Source organism: Polypterus senegalus, chromosome 2, assembly GCF_016835505.1.
Source record: "Polypterus senegalus isolate Bchr_013 chromosome 2, ASM1683550v1, whole genome shotgun sequence".
In the NCBI taxonomy this organism is placed as follows: Eukaryota; Metazoa; Chordata; class Cladistia; order Polypteriformes; family Polypteridae; genus Polypterus; species Polypterus senegalus.
Window position 1 is genome coordinate 34,447,199 of NC_053155.1, and position 23,426 is coordinate 34,470,624.

Genomic DNA, 23,426 nt, shown 5'->3' on the forward strand with positions numbered 1-23,426 from the left:
CTTTCTCCTCACTTCAACTCTAGGCTCACGTCCTGAGCTCTATTTATTTCACGTCTTCATGGTTATGAACTTTGGTTTGTTATTTTGGCTTTGCAATTTTTTCTAATTCCTGTTCAGTGCAGACAGCACAGAAACACTGTGGCCAAGTAATTGTAGGTAGTGTTATGTGATACGGTCCATAAAGCATTGAATCTTAAACCCCAAAGATGTCAGATCAGTTCCTGACCCTGTGTGACATTTCTCTAAGATCTCTGTAAGCAGTTCTACTGTGTATCCTGAACTTTGAAGAGTATGTTGCTCAGATATACTACTGTAATAAAACAATTATAAGCAAAATAGGCAAAAGAGTTGTACATATTGTGGTCCCCGGCCGGGCTCCCAGGAGGACCAGAGGAGGGCTTGTGCCTCCTCCAGACCGCGAGGGGGCGTCCATCCTGGTTATGTTGGGGGCCTCGGGTAGAGGGCTTGGAAGCCCAACCCTGTAGGGGCTCGTGGCCACTGCCAGGCGGCGCCCCGGTGCCGGAATATCCCGTGTGGTCCCCGGCCGGGACGCCCAGGAGGACCAGAGGAGGGCTTGTGCCTCCTCCAGACCGTGAGGGGGCATCCATCCTGGTTATGTTGGGGGCCTCGGGTAGAGGGCTTGGAAGCCCAACCCTGTAGGGGCCCGTGGCCACCACCAGGTGGCGCCCAGGTGCCTGAGGAACCCTGGAGCCCAGCACTTCCACCACACCAGGAAGTGCTGGGAGGAAGAGAATAGGAGACACCCGGACGGCTTCCAGGTGCACAACCGACACTTCCGCCACACAGGGGTGTGTCCAAAGGAGAGTGCCGGGAAGCAGCTGGAGCCCATCCGGGTTCCCATTTAAGGGGCCGCCTCCCTCTAGTCATTAGTGGATGTCGGGTGGAAGAGGACGGAGGCGGCCAAGAGAAAGGCATAGTGACGGAGAGGCCTGGACTTTGGGGAATCGGTGCAAGAGGCACTGGGGTTCGTGCACTGTTAATATCGTAAAAATAAATGTGTGTTGGGTGAACTTACGATGTCCGTCTGTGTGTGTCCGGGTTCAAGTTCACAATATCTAGAGCGAAACAACAGAGTGTGTGGTAGTAACCATAATAGTTTTAACATCCACACAGAGAATGTTGATGTCTTGTGGCAAATAAATTTATGTTGTTGCGGCTGAACACACTTTTATCAGTAGTAATTTTCCAATCGGGACAGCAAGAAGAATGATTGTAACACCAATGATTATAACAGCACTGAACAAGTTATTTGCTTGCAACTTCATAGAGAAGTGTCTATGGAAATCAGTTAGTGGAGTCACTTTTCTTTTCTAACAATAAAACTGAGCATTGATTGTCCTTGTTTGCATAGTGGCCCCCAAACCTGCACCACATTTCTGATTTTGTATGCTATGGTTCTTATCATGCTTTGACATGAGGAGAGTAACTCTTATATTTATCCATCCATCCATTATCCAACCCGCTATGTCCTAACTACAGGGTCACAGCGGTCTACTGGAGCCAATCCCAGCCAACACAGGGCACAAGGCAGGAAACAAACCTCGGGCAGGACGCCAGCCCACCGTAGAACTCTTATATTTATCTAACAGTAAATCATTTCTCTCTGACCTCCAGTAAAATCTTCAGTTGTGTCATTTTTTTCTTGTAATTCTAGAAAGGTCACTTAAATCCGAAAATCCTATAAATGCTGAATTATTTTGAATGCCAGAAGTGGTGTACAATGACATTGGCACTTTATCTTATGCACAGCATAATCACTCTCAGTACTATTTATTTCTTCACTTTGATGTTTGGTATCTAATGGTGCTTTAGCCTTGCTGATCCACTGTCCTTTGCTCCAATTCCAAGGTTCTCCAAGTGTCTATGTGAGTTTCTGTCTGAGACATTCTGGTTTTCCTCCTACAATGTCAAAGACGTGCTGCTCAGGCTGACTGACAATTCCAAATTGGCCATCATGTGTGAGTGAGTGAGTTTGTGTGTGTGTGATGGCCTGGCACCCTGTGCACACCAGCATTACTACCAGTCAGACACTGGTCCCTGCGACTCTGAATTACTTTAAGCAAGTCTGAGAATGTTAAGTCATGTTTAGTATCTAAGAAGTTAATGGCTTGTCCCTTATTTTGTGTGTTAAGCCATCACTTTGGTATTACCTGATGATTCTTTCTTTTCAGATGTTGCTTTGTGTTGCCTTAGTGTGTAAGCTATATGAATTTACTTTATTGTAGTTTATTAATAGGTCAGGATGTTTTCTCCTATTTTTAGTAGGAGCCCTCTATTCTCTCATATCTTCTGATTTGCATCTTATTGTGATAACATATAGTTTTCTTATTGTGTGCATGTTTGTTATTTTAATTTATGTGTTTCGTGAGATGTAAGAGCTGTTTCTTTGTTTTGCCGTGTCCTCCATGTTGAAAAAAGATAAATAAGTGATATTAGCATTTGTTTTGTTGTTGTTGTAAATTTGAAAAAATGTAATGAGAGAAGTTTTTGGATTATTTATAAATGGCAAGCACCCTTGGGTCAGAGATTATATCTGAGTGATATATTTTATAAGTAATCCTAAAGAAAGGATATTCAACATACTCTTAAACCCAATATTTGTCATTTTTTTTAAGGTGGCAAAGGTATGGCAGGGTGGGACGGTGGAATCCGTGTGCCAGGCATTATCAGGTGGCCTGGCAAACTACCAGCAGGGAAAGTTATTGACAAACCCACCAGTCTAATGGATATTTTCCCAACTGTGGTAAATATTGCAAATGGACAACTCCCTACAGACAGGTGAATGTGCTGAACTGTCCTTTCAAATTCCTTACTTTAAAGTACTGAATTGTCTTTTTGGTTTGAGAAGTTTAATATTTTAGTTTATCATATAAGGTGGGATGTTGGCACAATGGTATATCTCCGCTCCATCACAAATTGCCATTCCAGTGGCCATATCTGAATTATTATATTAAGGGAAATTTAAAGTACATTTACCACATTTTGTTTAATAGTATGTAACCATCAAGAATAGATAGATAAGAAAGGCACTATATAATAGATAGATAGATAAGAAAGGCACTATATGATAGATAAGAAAGGCACTATATAATAGATAGATAGATAGATGTGAAAGGCACTATATAGTAGATAGATAGATGTGAAAGGCACTATATGATAAATAGATAATACTTGATTTGACTCCATGATATCAGTTTTACTGCTTGATCTCCATAATATGTCATTCTGTGTATTTGATATGAACAAAAGTTGTAAGTTAGAGAACTTAAAGATAACCATATTTCAGTTGTAAATACTATAGCATTTGTAGGGTCATTATTGTCACATGTACTGATGTAACCAGAGTTGAAAACTAACTATGCAATATTGTGATTTATAAACCTGTGTTTTGTTTCAAATAGGTATGTTAAGTATACATAACAGATACATTTCTGCGGGGTAATTTGTAAGACTTTCCTAGAGTTGTGGATCTCTTTGTGGGCATGTGAAGACTGTGAAATTGAAAGGCTTTCAGTGATTAGAGCCAGTGTACCATTATGTCGACAGCATGTAGTGACAGATCATAAAAAAATGTACAAGCTTGGTGGAAGAGGGCTAAATCTATACATAGCATTGGTCAGCAGAACCTGCACATATCTCACTGAGTATGCTAAATTGGTAAGAACAGAGCCTAATCCATATTGGTGGACACTGGAATGTGAGCATGACTATGTTTAGAAGCAAGAAAGAAGAGTGGAGGAATGGCGGACAGAAAATGGAGGACGGAGGCAGCAAAAACAATTCAGAAGACTTGGACAAGTTTTAGAACTTTGTGACCACTTGAAAAATTCAGTTTATTGCAGAAGTGCTACACATGAGCAACAGGAACATCACATAATTATGAGATGGAAGATGTAAGAGACCTCTGAAAAGGATTTTAGTTGACACAACATTTTCATCATCTAGGCAGTGTGCAGAAGAGATTAATAATGTAAATAAAGTGTTTGGTTATATCATAAAAACTACTGAATATAAATCGAGGATGTTATGCTCAGACTATATAATGCACTAGTGAGACTGCATCTGGTGTATTGTGTGCAGTTCTGGACACCACGCTACAAGAAAGACATAGCAGCACTTGAAGCTGTGCAGAGGAGAGCAACCGAGCACATTGTGGATCTGAAGGACAAGTCGCATTCTGACAGACTCAGAGAATTAAACATGTTCTGTCTCATGCAAAGAAGACTGTGTGGAGACCTAATGCAGGTCTTTAAAATCCTCAAAGGCATTGATAAAGTTTATCCAGCAGAATTTTCATCTGAACGGTGAATCACATGCTCAAGGACACAAGTGGAAAGGAATGGGAAATGCATTTAGGAATGAAGTTAGATGACACTTCTTTACACAAAGAGTTGCGAGAATCTGGAACAAACTTTTGAGTCTTGTAGTTGAAGCAGAAACCTTAACAACCTTTAAGATGTATCTTAATGAGAAATTGGGACAGATTAGCTATTATCTAAATGAACAAGCTTCATGATCTGAATGGTCTCCTCTCGTTTATCAAATTTCTTAAGTTCTTTATAAGCATACATAAGGCCTCCAAGGAAGTCTGAAAGCCAGAAGCCCTAACGGCACAGATGTGACGTCGGCTCTGTACCAAGAAGAATGTCTGATTAGCATACAATTGTCAAAGACACCACTGAAGAATTATAAGATAATGATATGGCTCCAAAGGCTTCTCTTTGGCTTAATATATTTATTCCGCCATGGTTACTGAAAGGACATATGTAGGTTCAAAGGCAATTCTGAAAAGAATACATTCTCAGGGAGCATGTGCCTCCTGTTGGATACAACAGAGTATAGTGAAATTATGCATGTTAACAAGTTTGCTCTCTCTAATCAAAGATGAGTGCTATACAAGAATAAACCAAAGTGAACCAGGATTCTCAATACAGTATCATGCCTAAATCTTTAGCAGAATAACTTTTACAACAACTGAAGCTATATTTGCCTGGGAGGCCAGCTGAGATGTAATCTGATCACCTCATTGGCCCAAGTCAGGGCTCCACCAGATGTATTTGGAAAGTCTTGTAGTCTGATAGAAAACCATTCAGGTTTACATTGTAGAAATGTAAGATATAGTTGATGTTAAATATGCAGGACTGATCATGTGACATATTTCTGGTTTCAAGAAGAAATAATTATTGCTCCATGTTGGTTTTCCAGGCTTATGTTTGCATATTGAGAAAAAAAAAACGATAGTGTTGTCAAATATCAAAAAAGCATAGCATCTTACAATGATCCCAAATCATAAAGTTTATACCGTATTTACTCGTGTACCATGTGTCCTTGTGTAAGAGGCGCACTCTAATTTTTACAAAGAAAATCACGAAAATTGTTTTTGCCCTGTGTACGACGCGCGTTGTAATTGTATAGGAAGCGTTTAGAGAGAGAGAGAGCGCGAGCAAGAAATAGTTAGCGAGAGAGAGAGCGTGAGTGCCCGAGCAAGCGAGCAAAAGAGAGAGAGAGTGCGTGTGCGAGAGTGCGTGAGCGAGAGTGCGAGTGAGAGTGCGTGAGCGAGAGTGCGAGTGAGAGTGCGTGAGCGCGAGTGAGAGTGCGTGAGTGTGAGCGAGAGTGCGAGTGCGTGAGAGTGCGAGTGCGTGAGCGAGAGTGAGAGTGCGTGAGCGAGAGTGCGAGCGGAAGAAGTAAACATTACAGAATTACATTTTCTCGTGTATGACGCGCACCTGATTTTCTAATGCTAATTTTCGGGAAAAAGTGTACGCGTGGTACACACGTAAATACGGTAATATAACATTGTAAGGCATATCAGAGGATCATCATCTGTAGCAGAGGTTGTAAGAAAGTTAAATCAGGAAACAAGATTCACAAGTTTTTACTAAAGACAAGCTAAGTCACGATCAGATTCTATATTAGATTGTGATAGAATTAGTATTTTTACAAAACAAAGTAGCGGCAACCTGATGGCCATGACCTGTGGTCAAGTGTCTACAGCAAAGCGATCTAGAAACCTAGTGATAGCCACCATAATTTCAGAAACAAAAGCTACAAGGAAATCAAGCTCATGGGCATACAAGGCAAAGCTCAGGATACACACTGCAAGAATACCCCAGAGACCCAGAAGATTGTCAAATACTTTAAACCTTTGGCTATATGAAAGCATTGTTTTTACATCCTTACATCAATGTGTGGGGATCCATTGTCTGCCTGTCTTATATATTTGGAGGTTCTTTTCCGTGTGACACATCCTGTCCTACTCGAGCACACATCTGCTTCCAAACTCTATTCATAAGATTGCTCCTTCTTAAATTTCTTTAGAAGCATTGACGGCCATGACCTGCTCCCATTGATTCAAGGTGAAGTCCCTCATTCAAGACATGAGTTCATGTTTCATTACTGTGGCGTAGACATCCACGCTGTCCGATGGCATCCCCGAAACAACAGTAGGTGAATTTGTGTTTTTTTTCCTTTCGTAATTTTGTCTGCTTCAGCTTTATCCAGGGAATTGTGTGCTGTGGTATATCGAATACTAGCATTATGAAATATACTGCATGCAGAGAGGGAGAGGGACAGTAATGGAAATATAAATCCACTATAATAAAACAGTAAGGTCTGTGTGTCCAGTGCTTCTCAGCAATCTGATTGGTCAGTTTGGTTTTGGTGACGCGACAAAAGAGGAAGTGCAAGTATGAGAGGCACAAGGAGGCGCATGGCTGAGAGTGTCGTCTTCAAAGACTGAAAGCGTAAAACAGCACAGGAGCTGGCAAAGGTGCTTCGAAAATAATAACTGAGGTGGAGAAGCAGGCTTTATGGGAAACCGTTCGAGAGAAGGAGTGCCAGTGAGGAGACGTTCACACACGCGACTAGAGAAGAAAGGCACTGAATATACACGTAGGGCATAAGATTTTTTTAACTATTTAGTAACTGCCATCGACAGATACTGTGTGTAGTACATATATAAAGTAAATAATCCATCCATACTCTTCTGCTTATCCGAGGTCGGGTCGCGGGGGCAGCAGCTTAAGCAGAGAGGCCCAGACTTCCCTCTCCCCGGCCACTTCTTCCAGCTCTTCCGGGAGAATCCCAAGGTGTTCCCAGGCCAGCCGGGAGACATAGTCCCTCCAGCGTGTCCTGGGTCTTCCCCGGGGCCTCCTCCCGGTTGGACGTGCCCGGAACACCTCACCAGGGAGGCATCCAGGAGACATCCTGATCAGATGCCCGAGCCACCTCATCTGACTCCTCTCGATGCGGAGGAGCAGCGGCTCTACTCTGAGCCCCTCCCGGATGACTAAGCTTCTCACCCTATCTTTAAGGGAAAGCCTAGACACCCTGCGGAGGAAACTCATTTCAGCCGCTTGTATTCGTGATCTTGTTCTTTCGGTCACCACCCATATCTCATGACCATAGGTGAGGGTAGGAACATAGATCGACTGGTAAATTGAGAAGTCAAAAAAAAAGTAAATAATGATACATAATAATACATTTTATTTATATAGCACCTTTCCCATGCTCAAGGCGCTTAAAAAATAGTGATACAAATGGTTTCTTCATTGAACAATAAGCAAATAAATATAGGATATACAAAAGCATTAAATCGAATAAAGAAAGAATAAACCAGAGTATAAAACTAAATTGCTTACTAAAAGAAATGCCTGAACAAATCTTGTGATTCATGATATAACACACACACACACACACACACACACACACAAATTATCCTGAGCATCTGGACAGAGATGTTAACTGAAAGAAGGGGGAGACTGTCCAGGTAAGTTAAAAGCCTTCCTGAACAGATGCGTTTTCAGTTGTTTTTTAAAAGACTGAATGGAGTCCGCTGATCTCATTCATTTCGGCAGGTCATTCCAAAGTTGGGATGCTGTACAGCTGAAGGCCCTGTCACCCATAGAGTGCAGGTTAGTGGGGGGCACAACAAGATGGCCAGAATCAGAGGACCTTAGTAGACAAACAGGGACAGAGCGATGGAGAAGGTCACGATTGTAGTCCGGTAAAGGGCCATTTAAAGCTTTGCAGGTTAACAATCGAATTTTATATTTTGTAAGACAGAGGGAGCCAGTGAAGGCGAAGCAGGATGGGTGATACGTGCTTGCTTTTGCTGGTTCATGTTAGGACTCAGAGTTTTGAATTAATTGGAGATGTGATATAAGATTATTGGGCATTCAGTAACTGTCATTTGATGTGTGTTTTAGTCTTTCCATCTTGGCTGTCATTACAATATAGTTTGCATCCTTGACCACCAGTGTGTTAATAATATGATATCACTTGTGGTTTACATATGTGTGTCCGGAGTCTGAAACTGTGCAATGGTGCCATTGCATGGGGCAGTACAATATTTAAATCATGGCACAGCTATTAATAACACTATCCACTACACTTCTGCTTGCATTTTATGTAAATTCTGCATTTTTTTGGTTATCATTGTACGTGTTTTTTCCTTTTCTGTTGTCATTGCTGGTTTGACATGTGTGACACATTCTCTACAATACACATCTAATACAATCTAGATGATCTGATGGGTTAAGTATGGCCCTTTTCTAATCCAGTGGACTTGTTGTACAGTGTGTTCAGGTAGTGTTAACATGGCTCAAAGATATAAGACCTGTGCTCTGATATTTGAGTTATAGCAGATAATCTTTGAAAATTATAAAAAAAAAAAAAAAAAAAAGTAAAACACGTATATCATCATACTCCAGCTAACCAAGCAACACCCCGTCTCCCAGTTCCAGAAGAACCTGGTAACCCTAACTGTATATTTTATAGCGCAAGTGTTCTTAGGAGTGGACAGCATGAAACTTTTGGAGAATATGGCAGTGAAGTGTATTCAATAATGATTTGGTCCACGGGTGTCGAACTCCAGTCCTGGAGGGCCGCAGTGGCTGCAGGTTTTCATTCTAATCATCTTCTTAATTAGTGACCAGTTTTTGCTGCTAATTAACTTCTTTTGACTTAATTATAATTAAATTGACTGGAACCTCTTACTTGATTCTTTTCCCTTAATTAGCAGCTTAACGATGATGAGACACAAAACAAGCCACTGTGTGACCAGCTAACCACAGTATCTGAAAATAAAGAATGGTGGAGGTCTCAGTAAGGTTAATCTGCTAAGGTCACCAAAACATTTTGACTGTGTTCTTAGAAAAACAGACCATCCACAGTTTTGGAAATGTCTGCTGTGGCAGAATGAGAGCAACAACAGGCTATGGAATTAAATAACAGGCTTAATTACCAGCAAGAATTGGCTCCTCATTAAGAAACTGGTTGGAGTTTGACACCTCAGTTTAGCTGGTCATTAGTTGACTCATTTCATGTCTCATTTCTGTTTGGCTGCCATTTAATGGAGAAAAATCAATTTAGAGGACTAAATCCTTAAAAATAGGACTATTAAAATGAAGGAAAATATGTTAATTAGCAGTAAAAACTGGTCACTGATTAGGAGAAGGGTTAAAATGAAAACCTGCAGACACTGCGGCCCTCCAGGACTGGAGTTCAACACCCCCGATTAGTCATTACTTTCAGTCGCCAGAATAGTGACTGTCATGGGATCGCTCTGCTTGTCCGTCCATCCATCCATCCATCCATCTTCCAACCCACTGATCCGAACACAGGGTCACGGGGGTCTGCTGGAGCCAATCCCAGCCAACACCGGTCACTCTGCTTGTGATTGTCAACAGTGAGAGATGCTGAGATACGATGATCCACTTCAGACTCTTATCGGACATCAGTGTAGTGAAAACAGATGCAGAGAATTAAACAGGCTAAAAAGAGCAACAAAAAAGCAGTGTCTTTAATGATGGCCTCTTTTTCTTTCCACAGGTGACTCTGTTTATAAAGTTCATTTTTTTACTCCAAATTTTAATCCCCCCGGAGCGATTGGCTGCTATAATATAATGATCTGCCGATGCTATGGTGAGTTTGTCTCTCGGCATGACCCTCCTCTGGTGTTTGATATTTCAAGAGATCCTTCCGAGAGCTTACCTCTGTCTCCTGAAGTTGAACCACGGTATTCTGAAATTTTGCAACGGGTGCAAGAAGTGATGGAAGAGCACCAGAAAGCCGTCAAACCAGTCCCAAGTCAGTTCACAGTGAGCGAGATCATGTGGAAGCCGTGGTTACAGCCATGCTGTGGGACATTCCCCTTCTGCTCCTGTAAAGAGTCAAATGGTTCTTAATGGTCATTAGCTGGACTTGGAGGATGACAAGAGAAACATGCGGAGGTGTAATATTACTGGTGTACACATTGTTTTTAAAGTCTACAGATTGTTTATTACAGAGTTCAACATTAATATATGTGCGAGAAGGTGTTGAGTTTCTGAAAATAAAGACTGAGTATGTGCGTGTGTGGAGGGAGAGGAGTGAGCGTACTGTATTGCAGCTTATCCAGATAGAAAGACCAAAGTAAGGCATGTCATAAATATGATGTGTGTTATAATTTAATTAATGTTAACTTTTGACTGTTAATATTTTAGCAGATGGGTCAACAGTTAAAAGGGCATGTTTCTAATTTTGTTTTTAATTTTCAACCTCAAATTAAAATGTACCTGTGTCTTTTCTTTTATAGCTTTTATCGATCATACAGCCTTTTCATATGTCCTAATCTACTGTACATTCAGATTGAATTTATTTTAATTACATTTTGTACCAAAGGAATTTTAATGCAATTTGTAATCATTAAACCCGTTTATGCCTTTTAAATTACAACAAAAAGACTTGATTATTTTGTGTGTGTGTGTCTGTGTGTACTTCCCTTTCTATGTCTTCCTTAGTTGTGATGGATTATTGATTGCTACTTATCTGTCATTGCTTAGTTAGGAGTTAAAGGTGATCCAGCACAACTAAGAAATATGTGAGCACATCCTGGCAAAGTAGATTTAATTATAATAGTTTATAACTAATTAAAATCATCAGAAAAACTAGCTATTATCATCAGCTACAAAAACAAGGATCAATGGTACATTGCATGTACTCGTATTATCCTGGTCAGGGATCCGTGTTTCCTTTCCAGTCGAGTCGCAATCAATGTGGCTTTTCTTCCTGTATACCCTTGACCTCCTCCATTTTGAAGATTTACAGGTTAAGTTAATCAGTTAAAATGTAGAAGTGGGTAATTCTGCTTCCTGTTAGTTAGCCAGCAATGACTCTTGTGTGTTCCACTTCTCTACTTTCAAATCTATATTTTTAATGTAAGAATTTTTGTTGTAAAGCGCTGCGCAACAAGAGCATCCATCAAAGCTGAGCAAAGGAGTTTTCATGGAGGAATTTATTTATAATTACCAAAGACTTTTTTTATGCCAGTATGCTAACAGTTTCCACAAGCCTGTTTTTTTTGTAATTTAAGTAGACTGACCAGACTTTCATAGCTTCGAAAAGCCCCGCTTATTAATCAAGTTATGAAAGCTTTGTTTTTTTGTGCATTGTTAGACGTATGTTAAATCAAAGAACTTCCCCCTTGGAGTTCTGTCCCACCTGAAAGGTACAGTATGTTTGCTGACTAGATTATTAAAAATGGGACATTTTGTTACATTGCAATTATTAAATGCGACACAACGCATAACATAGATGTCTGGTTACCCTATATTTTACAATAAGCTTGCTCTGTCGGTACATTGTAATAAACAATAAAATAACCGTATTTGATGTATCGCTACTTTCGTGTCTGTTAGTTTTCTCTTTGTTTTCAAAATTTTCATATGTTTATTGTATGTGAGCTATTAAGTTCCTGTCATGATCTGCATTGAAATGCAGTACTTAAACTTACGGTTTATATTGTTAATCAGAAAAACAATAATGCAACTGCAATGTCTTGATAAGTTTAATATACAGTATATTGACCAGGAGCCGTTACATACTTGTATTCCATTTCATTGTTTTCCACCACAAGAGCATCTCACATTTTTGCTCTGTGACAAGCATTTGCCTTTTCCAAAGCCATTTCCCATGTCCGTACAACACCAAAGGTGTTCCATTGAAATCTTCAGTCTTAGGGCAGCACATAACCTTTATGAACACATCTGATGTAAAGCATCAGCTCCAAACATAACTGCTACCAAGGCATGCAAAAAATGTGGTCCTTTGAATCCACTGTTTCATCAGTTTAAAAGCACCAAGGCATGCTACAGAAGCTCTTCTTTCATGATTTTGGCATTGTTTAAGATAAGTGGAAGAGAGTTTACCCATCAGAAACTCCTTCTTCTTGTTTTGATGTGCTTGATCAACCTTCTTCAAGCAGCTCAGTCCTGCATCTCCTCCTCAGTCAACCCCTTTTCCTTCAGATCTTTTTTTACTATAACCACCCACCTCTTCCCCGTACTTCCATTCCTATCACTCTTTTGCTAACAATTGACTGTCTCTCTTCATCACATGTCCATACCACTTCAATATACTTTCCTGTACTTTCTTAGATATCTCTCTCCTACTTTGCTGTACCTCTAATGGTTTAATTTCTTCTGTCCTTTTTTGTATCTCCATACATCCTTCTACATGATAACGTACATAATGCGTGATTCCCTGAGCATGATCTGGCTCACAGGACCCTCATTGTTGAGGAACCAAGCAGCTGGACCAGGCCACGGGGACACCCACGTAATACCTGGCTGCAGCAGATTGACGGGCATTTCCAGAGCATGGGACTGAACCACATGTATTCCCTTGCCATCCGGGATCCAAAGCTGTTTCGTCATATGGTGGGTGCGGCAACGTGCTGTACCAGTGCATACTCCTCAACCCGAACTGACACGTCCATCTCAATATTTTCATTTCTGCCACATGTAACTTCTTCGCCTGCACTCCCTTTACTGCCCATGTCTCATCTCTGTACATTGTTCTTGGTCTTACCACTGCTTTAAAACCCTTACCTTTAACCTGTGTCTTAATTCTTCAATCACATAATACTCCTGATACCTTCTTCCAATTGTTCCATCCACACTGCACTCTTTGGGTTATCTCTGCATTTAATTCTCCATCTTGGGCTACCACTGATCCTAAATATTTTTATTTGTCCACTCTTTTCAATTGCTCTCCCTGCAGGCTAACTTCTGAATCCTGATCATCCTTCTACCTCATACAATATATTCTGTCTTCTTTATATTTATCTTCAACCCTCTTATCTTTCAAAAGCCTTCTGCATTCTTCCAGGACTTCAAGAAGATCCGTACAGGGTGCAGGCCTACTGTAACTGGGATCTTGTCTGTTACCCCAACACTGCTTTTGACCCGAGTCCTCACTCCTTCATACATAAATAACATATATACATTGAAGACAGCTCCTGGATGAATAAAATACAAAAGTGTGAAAAGAGTAAATTAGCAACTCTACAATGGCCTAGCAGTAATGAATATGTCCTGTAATTCTGTTTTTTGATCAACATACCTGGCACATTTCACATCTATTTCATTTGGAGTGTTTATTTTTTTAAACTCTGGAGCAATTTCTCACATTGTCTAATTTCTTTAGGTGGTTATGAACATGCCAGTCACACTCTTGTGCAAACCAAGACAACTGGTTTGAAACCCTTTACAAATGGTAGTCTCACCATTATACCACCATGAAGCGAACCCCAGAGCAGTTTGCATGAGATACTAATGTGATCAAAAATGAAATGCTACCTGCTCCTAAATGCTTTGCCCAGCCGGTCTGGGGTAAAGACTTCCAGAATATGAAAGAATTGATAAGACAAATTGAGTCGCAGGGGACGGCCTCGCAACCTGGGGAAGCAGAACTGTCCCTTAGTCGAGCTCAGCTGGCATATGTCCCAAAATCTTGGGCACGTCTCTCTGGGAGTTCCGCCTGGGAGATCGAGTCATGGTTCTAGTACCTACCTCCCACTCTAAGTTACTAACCCATTGTCAAGGTCCATATGAAGTTAAGGAGAGGAAAGGACTCATTGACTACAAAGTATTTGGTGAGTCAACCCAATAGTCGGCCAAAGGAAGCGGGTTTATCATGTGAACCCGAGCCCTCCTTCGATCAGCCCCACTCACTCTTTGCTCACGTGAGTAGCCTTAACTTTGGTGCGGATTTAAGTTCCAGATAGCAACGAGAGCTGGAAACAGTTATCCTGTCCGTCCTGGAGGTAGTGAGTGAAAACTCAGAAGGACCCCTCTGATTGAGCATGACATTGTGATAGACCTCGGGGTTGTGGTCCGAGAACATCCGTATTGCCTTCCCGAGGCAAAAAGAGCTGTAGTGGAGCTTGAGATCAAGCACATGCTGGAACTAGGTGTAATCGAGGAAAGTCATAGTCTCTGGTCCAGTCCCATTGTGTTGGTCAGTAAGCCTGATGGGAGCTGGAGGTTTTGCAATGACTTCTGTTGAATTAATCAAGTCTCCCAATTTGATGCTTACCCAATGCCATGAGTGGACGACCTCCTCGAGAGGCTAGGACAAGCTCAGTGTTTGACCACACTGGACATGACATGGAAGGTTCCTTTAACGGACTCTGCGAAGGTTAAAACTGTGTTTATTACCCCTAGCAGACACTGGCAGTATTGTGTCCTTCCATTTGGGTTACACAGGGCTCTGGCAACTTTCCAGCGTCTGGTGGACAAAGTGCTCAGACCCCATAACTCATATAGTGCTGCCTACCTGGATAACGTAGTCATCGATTCCGGCACAAGGACAGAATACCTAAAGCAGGTAAAAGCGGTATTGTGGAAACTTGGTGAGGCCGGACTTCGGATTAATCCGAAGAAATGTTTCTTTGGATTGAGCGAAGCCAAGTATTTAGGCTACCTGGTTGGTCGGGGTACCGTGAAGCCACACTGCTCCAAAGTAGACACCATTTTGAAATGGCCCTGTCCATGAAAGAAGTGGCAAGTCCAAGCCTTTCTCGGGCTGGCGGGGTACTACCGCCAGTTTGTGCCCCGGTTCTCGGAGAAAGCGGCACCCTTGACTGATTTGACAAAGAAGAGGGCCCCGAACATTATGGTATGGACTGAAAAGACAGGCGCTGCATTTAGTGACTTGAAGCAGGCACTTATGTCCGCACCTATTTTGAAAGCACCTAAGTTTTCTTTACCTTTCATCCTCCAGATGGACTCTTCAGACACAGGCCTGGTGGCCGTGCTGAGCCAAAGTGTTGATGGTGTGAAACACCCCATCATGTTCCTGAGCTGGAAACTGTTGGACCGGGAGACCAGGTATGCAGCGGTGGAGAGAGAGGCTTTGGCAATTAAATGGGCAATACTCAATGGGCTTTCGCGAATTCATCGTAAGGGTTCTCTTCATACCAACACCAATGCTTTTTCTCAGGTTCACAACCTCTTGGCCAGGGTCGCCCGACCCGACGGGTCTGTGCTGAGGGGGGGCCTTGTCACACACGTGCACATGGGAAGCAGCTAAAGGGCTTGAGTAAGGGCACTTCCGAACCAGACCAGGATGTGGCAGAGTGCACTGACTCTTTTTCTCCCTTTCCTGTACGACCATTCACGGGAGATTCCACCTGGCCTCTTGACATCATTTCCGGGTCCGAGCTTATGGAAGAAGACCTTGCTGGCTCCAGCCCCTGTGATGTCACGTCTGGACTCTTATGAGTCTGACACTTTGACCTCACTTCTTGCTATGACTTGTGGTCAGGTTTGTGACTATATATATATATATATATATATATATATATATATATATATATATATATATAATATTGTGGAGGCTGGCCCGGACACAGACAGGCAGACATGTTCATGTCACCCACAAATACGTTTCTTTACAAGTCCCAACTATTTACAAGTGCCACACAAACCCCACAAGTCCCCAAAGTCCTGGCCACACAATGCCTTTCTTCCTCTTCAGACCGCCTCCTTTCCTCCTACGGCAAGCTCAGTCCACTCCACTCCTGACTCTCGCACCGAATGAAGGGAGGCGGCCCCTTTTATCTACACCCGGATGTGCTTCAGGTGCTTCCTGGCAATCTCCCACCGACACGCCCCCGTGTGGCTGAAGTGCCAGCTGTATCCCTGGAAGCACACCGGGTGTCCCTGTTCCTCTTCCCCCCCCAGCACTTCTGCCACACCAGGAAGTCCAGGGCTCCAAAGGCATGGGGGCACCCCCTGGCGGTGACCACGGGCCCCTACAGGGTGGTGCTTCAAAGCTCTGTACCCGTGGCCCCCAAAGGAACCAGGGCGGTCGCCCCCAGATGGTCTGGGGAAGGCGCAAGCCCTCCTCCTGAGCGTCCCGGCCGGGTTGCCACCCCAGCCACCTCTGACAATATATACTGTGTATATATACACACACACACACTATATTGTGGCGAATGGCCGGGGCCCCTTCTGTACATTTTCCAGGAAAACAACCATGGGCAACATGACATCTTCCCCGGAACACTTGGTGGCAGCCCACCTGGGTTGCATGGGGGCCACAGGCATGGGATTTCGGGACTCCGCCTTGTTGGGCTCTGTGGCCACCACCAGGGGGAGCTGCATGGCTTCCTGAGCCCATATGGGTGGTTCTTTCGCCACACCTGGAAGTGCAGCCGGATGCAGGTCATCAAGCACATGGAGTGCTTCCGGGTGGGCTATAAAGGGAGCCAGCAACCACCATTCGGGAGGAGGAAGACAAGGCTGCCAGGAGGAGTGGAGGAAAGGAGAAGAATAGATTTGTGTTTGCTTTTATGTTGTGACTGTGTTGTCTGTAGGTACGGGGAAGACGTAGCCCACAGACAAAGAAAATAAAACTTTATTTTATGTGTGCCTCCGGTGTCAGTCTGTGTCGGGTTGGCACTCATATAGCAACTTTTATCACAGTATATATATATATATATATATATATATATATATAATATGCATATATACACATTGTTTGTTATGTTGCTATATTTCTTATTATTATTGACTATTCATCATCCTTACCTGTTTTGAGTGGACACTATACCGAAATCTAAAAGTTCAACTACCAATGGTCCTTCACCCGGCTGGTAATATTCTGGGCCGCCTTCATCACCTTCTATAGTGTTTCTTATTAATAGATTGTTACAAAAAAACTTAATTAAAGAACTTAGTTTGTGCATCTATTGTGATGCAAATAGCTTTTCCCATCCTGTCTCTACCATTTAAAAGACTGTTGACTTTTCATTTGAATAACTTTAATCATGTGGGCACAGATGGCTTGGGTTTTTAATTTAATTTTTAATGTATTTTATATGAATAACTTTCATGCTGTGGAAGCAGATGGTTTCATTGTGTCTGCCTCTCGTGACAGCCATGTTTACTGAGTGGCTCATTGTGCCTGCAGCAGCTTCTTCAGGTGTGTGGCGGGTAGGCTGGTTTTAAACAATGAAGCTGTCTCATTCTGTCATTGTTTCTGTTCCACTTCTTCTCCTGTTTCATTTCTTTGTCTTACCTGTTGTGAAAGGCGCTATATAGGCGGCCGACCCGACACAGACTGACAACGGAGGCACGTGAAAACTAAACAAAAAGATTTATTTTTCTTCACCTGTGAGGCACGTCTTCCCCATGTCCCACAGGCAGTACACAGTCCCAAAAGCACACCAAACAAAATAAAGCAAAGTACAAAAACAAGACACACTCTTCACCACCACTCCTCCCGACAAGCGTTGTTGTTGTTGTTGTCGTCGTCGTCGTCGTTGTCCTCCTCCTCCCGATTCTGGCTCTTGGAGTGGTGGCTGCTGGCTTCTTATATAGCCCACCTGGAAGTGCTTCAGGTAATAATTAACCTATTTCAGGCTGCACTTCCGGGTGTGGCTGCTTTCCAGCCCACACAGGCTCGTTAAGCCATGCAAGCTCCCCCTGGCGGTGGCCACGGAGGCCAGCAGGAATGAGCTCCGGTGTAACATAATTGTGGCCCCGATGCAACCCAGGGGGGCTGCCACCAAGTGTTCCGGGGAACGTAATGTGCATCCCAAGGCTGCTCCCCAGAATCAAGAGCCAAAGGGGCATCCCGGCCAGGCATGGGTCCCGGCTGTCCGCCACACTGTACATATTTTGATTGATCCCAATTCTCAGGTAGAATAAGGCCCATCCTTTGACATCAGTATTAGAGCTTTTAAGCTTTTCTGTTATAATCCTGATGCAAATCCTTTCATTTTCACTCTTCACTGATACAGTGAAATAAAAAATATAGGCAACGGAAAGACATAGTGAAGCAGATTATATGAGTTGATATACAGTTATTGAATAAGAGTCATTTCTAACTTTCCATAGCTTTCCACATGATATGTTTTATTGGCAAACTAAAAAGATTACAATATGTAAGCTTTCGAGGCATGAAGAAGGGGCCTGAGTTGCCTTGCAAGCTTACATGTAATCTTTTTAGTTTGCCAATAAAAGGTACCATTTTGCTTGCCTTCTCATTAGACAGTTTTTCACATGAAATTCTAATATAATTTAAATGGGGCCCATGCTATTATAGTCCTGTACTGGCCAGTGGCCTCATTCTAAGACCATGGATACAATTGTAATGTAATTAAATTGCAATTGATAAAATGCATCATTTAAATAAATATAACTTTCATATTAAAATAAACTTTGACCTAAGTAATGGAGTTATGTGTTGGTCTTTCTCTGATTACTCTGTTTATTCTCTCACATCTTTGAGGATTTGTTTAATTGGTGACTCTGAATTTGTCCCGTTATGAACGCAAGTGTGGGTGACTGCAGGAGTGCAAACACACAGAGTGCCTTTAGAAAGTATTCACAGTCCTTTACTTTTTTCATATGTTGCTATGTTGCAGCCTTATACCAAATTCATTGAAATTCATTTTTTCCCGACATCAAGCAACACTCAATACCCCAGAATGACAAAGCGATAAAGACCTTTAGGAACTTTTGCAAATGTATTCAAAATAAAAACTGAAATATCCCATTCACACAAGTATTCGGACCCTTTTCTATGACACTTGAAATATGGCTCAGATTCTTCCCATTCTGTTGATCAGCACTCAGATGTTTGTACACCTTGTTTGGAGTCCATCTGTGGTTAATTCACTTGACTGGATGTGTTCAGGAAAGGCACACATCTGTCTGTAGAAGATCTCACAGTTGAGCAAAAACCAGGCCGTGAGGTCTACTGAACGGTCTGCAGAGCTTAGAGTCAGGATTGTGTCGAGGCACAGATCTGGGAAAGGCTACAAAATGTATAGCATGAAAGGTTCTCAATAACATAGTGGTCTCTCCTAAGTGAAAGAAGTGCAGAATAATCACAGCTCTTCCCAGAGCTGGCTGCCTGGCCAAACTGAGCAATTGAGGGAGAATGGCTTTGGTAAGAGGGGTGACCAAGAACCCAATGGACATTCTAGCTGAGCACCAGAGATCCTGTGTTGTCTTCTTAGAAGGACAACCACCACTGCAACACTCCTCTAATTTGGGCTTAATGACAGAGTGGCACGGCTACACTTGAAAGCCAGTTTGAAGTTTCCAGAAATGCACCAAATGTACCCTCAGACTATGAGGAACATCGTTCTCTGGTCTGATGAAACCAAGATTGAACTGTTCAGCTTAAGTTCTAAGCGTCACATCTGGAGGAAACCAGGAAATGATCATCTCCTGTGCAAAAACATTCCAATGTTGAAACAAGATGGTGGCAGCATCATGCAGTGGCGTTGCTTTCAGCGGACTAGAAGACAAGACGGGGTTGAGGGAAAGGTGAGTGGATTAAAGTACAGAGATATCCTTAATGAAAACCTGCTCGGGAGTGCTCAGGATACCAGACTGGGCTAAAGGTTCACCTTCCAACTGAACAATGTCATAAGCACAAAGCAAAGAAGAGAGTGGATTAGGGACAATTCTAGGGATGTCCTTGAGTGGCCCATTCGAACTCAAGTGAACATCTCTGGAGAGACCTGATAATAGCTGTCCACTGATGGTCTGCGTCCATCCTGACAGACCTTTAGAGGATCTGCAGAGAAGAAAGACAGGAAATGACTTTGTTACATAGCAGTTATGTAGCAAAAAAAAGTCTACTCTGCACTTCCTTTTATAGTTCTTCTATGTTATGAGGTCAGTCCTTCTTGTCATTGATGTGGACCCCCAAGTGCTGGTAGCAATACAAGTTGGAAGCAACCTCTTGCTCTATTTCATACTGAAATATTAGGACAATTGTAATGTTAGTTTGAAAACCTTAGCTGATACACTAGCTCCAGAAAAACACGCTAAAAATCAGCAACTACTACATGTCTTTGGAAACATAAACTCAAAAGGGCTTCTCATAAGGCTGTGTGAAAATGAATAAGACTAAATTAACAGTACATTACGAAATGTTGACAGCTCAAATAGCTAAATAAAATATATCTGTCCAATAGGAGAGCTGGTCTTACTTCACTAAAATTATAAGACAGCAGTGTAGGTCAGGGGTTCTCAAAGTTGGTCCTGGGGGCCCACTATGGCTTTGGGTTTTTGTTTCAACCAAATTCATAATCAATGACAACAACTGATAACACTGATCTCATTTATTATTATGGTGTTTTTTCTTCTTTTATTCTACATTCAGAAAAGCACAGCAGCATCATTTGTACATTTATAAGATACTAAGGGGGCAACTGCCACTGGTGGCTTCAGCTCCTCGACCTTCAACTAACTAAATCACCTAAATGCAAACACTGGTGTTAATGAATAGATAATTTGTTTTAATAGTTTGTTCCTGTGAAAGAAAGTTTACTCAATCAAAAATAAAAACCACGACTTTCCTGATATTAAAAACCACGGCTTTCTTGATATTTTAGTGTATAATTTAAAAACAACTTCACATTAAAGTTTGATAAATTCTGAAAAGAATGATACCAAACATATATATGTAGGTTTTAAAATAAGCCCGATTTAAAGCGTGACAAAAAAGTGACATAAAAACATCACATAAAATCATTGCACAAAATCGTTGCACTTTAAAGCTTAGGATTTTATATAGAGAGAGTAGATTTAGAAATATATCTATTTTTGCTATAGATTTAAATGCTTAACTCTCTCTTTTTGATTTCATTATGCTTTGCCCCCTTCTCTGTGTAGTTTGCTCCTTTCATTGTCTTATATATAAACGTCTACACATGGAAGTCTTTGTCTGTCTGTCTGTCTTTCCGGCCCGGAAGTGCGAGGCTACAGCATGAAGTTCAAAGAGCCGGCAATGCGTCCCCAAATTAACAAGTCAGAAGAAGAAAGATACGAGGCTACAGTATGGAGCGACTCTGTCGCCAAAGTGAAACCACCAAGGAAAAATCAAACGAGGACAAAACTCCCTTAGCCGTTGATAGACAAGAGCACCTCCTCAAAACGAAATCACCGACTCTGTATTTCAATTTTTTTCTGATGATTTCAATAGTTTCTAGGAGCCCGGGCTTTTTACAGCATGGACTTTCACAGCTAGTATCTTAATAATGACAGTTCAAAACGAGCAGCGCAGACACTCAGGCAAACGACGCTGAATCGTGAAAGGCTACTTTAGCGTCAGACCCACTAATTAGTAAATAATGGATTAAACAATTAGAACACCTGGAAAAGTAGAATGAAAATCGAGTTTAAAATACTGTTAAAAAGGAAACAAGATACATTATTCTCATATAAATGCTTAGTACATTTTAATAAAAAAAAAAAATTACAAACTTAGTCTTCTAATTCAGCGTTTCTCAACCTTTAAGTATTTGCGACCCGAGTTTTCATAACAGTATTAATCGCGCCCCCCCTAACATTTTTTTTGAAAGTACCCCACTAATACCAATTTGTTCTTTTTTTAATTAATGATATATCATAGATGCATATTTTATTATACCTACTTAACTTTTATCGACATTTATCTAACTCTATATTTATTTTTCTAGTATCAGAATGTAGTTTAAGTTAATTTGTTTTGGTTTCAATAGATGTATTTTTCATATTTTCGATTCTTGTTTGCCCTAGGGGGGCCCGCCCCACAGGTTGAGAACCACTGTTCTAATTTCTAGATTGTTCCCAAAACATAGAATCTGGGAAACAACAGTTCACTTAATTAGCCCAGGAGTCCAATTAAAAACAGAAGCTGGTTGGAACAAAAACCTGCAGCCACAGGGGGTCCCCAGGACCGAGTTTGAGAGCCCCTGGTGTTGATAATCCAAGAAAGGTCATCTCAAAGTATTGATTTGCATCTTTTATAATTCTGCACCTCCTATTGAGTGGATGAATAAAGCATCAGTGATTGGTCGTGAAACTTTTGTAGCATTTTCTACAGAAAAAAATATGAATAAATTACCAACCCTAGATGGCTCTGTACTTTTTAAAGTTTATTGTTGCCTATCACTGTAAAAGGTCTGGTAAAAAAACAAGGCTGATTCATAATTCTGCTCTTTCTGCTTGTAGCTCTGTTTTATTAATTATAATCATAATTAGATGTAGATATGACTTTTACTAATTTATGTTAGTAATTTAAGTTCCAGGTTTGGTAAGGAAGAGAGACGTTCCAAGGTTAGGTATATCTTTCAGGTAAAGAAGACAGAGGTTTTGTGGAAATGCAGTTCTACTCACCAATCATGACACCTGAAAGTGATGAAGTGTTGGATGTTGATTTGCACATGCAACTAAGAATTTCCCCGTGTCAATTATGATCATATAAACCTATTAAGTGTATCATTGTTAGCTTTTTTTCTTTTGGCTATACAACATAAATCCACTAGAGGGCAGCATAATGCTTAGTTTGTGCATATTTGGTACTGTTTCCCTTTTTTAAATCATTCCCATTTGCAGGGAAGGTACAAAGAAATAAACAGGCTGGCACTGTGAACAAGTGACGTGTTTTAATTTCCAGGCTCTGATGTGCCAGATTTCCTAACCAGGGCATATCTGACCAAGTTGGCTTTTTTGGCATATGGCTGCAAGAGAGACAAAGTTAGTGGAACAGAAACTGAGCACCCACACAAAAGACGCCTACGCTGTTCACTGGGGTCAGATGAGAAGTGAAGCGATCATGAGAATGTGGTAAAGACATCAGTCGGGATGAAGTGCACAGACGCAAATGAAGTATAACAGTCCTTTTGTTGAGCAAACCGACACTCTTTCAATAAATCATAAAAATTTAGCAGAAAAAAGCAACTTTTTTTCAATCCATCTTTAATATAAGTTAAAAGATGTCATGAAAGAAAGTTCTGGATTAATTGTAATGCTTATACTTTATTTTTACTATTTATGTGGTTGTGTGGTTTAAAAAGTAGATGGATGGTTGGACTGAAATGCAGATGGGTTGGGTACAGCATTTAAATAAAGTAAGTGTTGGAAACATTGATACATTTCTAATACTTCAGAAGAGAGGCTCATGAGGTGATTCTCTTAGCCAGTCACTGCTACCTAAAGCCGTAATGAAGGCAGGGAGTTCATAAGGCCTACAAAACACAGATGACCGCTCCTTAGAAAAGGAGATGTCAACCTTGCATCTAAAGCTGGAGTAAGACCCCTAGGGTCTCGAAGGTCAAAAGGCCCCTTCTCAGC

At 41.5% G+C, this 23,426-nt stretch overlaps 1 protein-coding gene across 4 annotated transcripts in view; it reads left to right on the top strand.

Annotated features, from left to right (window-relative positions):
• arsh (arylsulfatase H) overlaps window positions 1-10,713 on the top strand; it is a 108,121-nt gene extending 97,408 nt beyond the window's left edge. For 3 of the 4 annotated variants that reach the window (XM_039743566.1, XM_039743568.1, XM_039743567.1), the window contains exons 9-11: window positions 2,637-2,799; window positions 6,340-6,464; window positions 9,853-10,713. In XM_039743566.1, coding sequence (XP_039599500.1) covers window positions 2,637-2,799; window positions 6,340-6,464; window positions 9,853-10,208 — 644 coding nt within the window. In that variant the 3' untranslated portion in view covers window positions 10,209-10,713. Of the gene's footprint in view, window positions 1-2,636; window positions 2,800-6,339; window positions 6,469-9,852 lie in introns of all 4 variants that reach the window. The other variant, XM_039743569.1, reaches the window with a different exon arrangement.
• The last annotated feature ends 12,713 nt before the right edge of the window (window positions 10,714-23,426 follow it).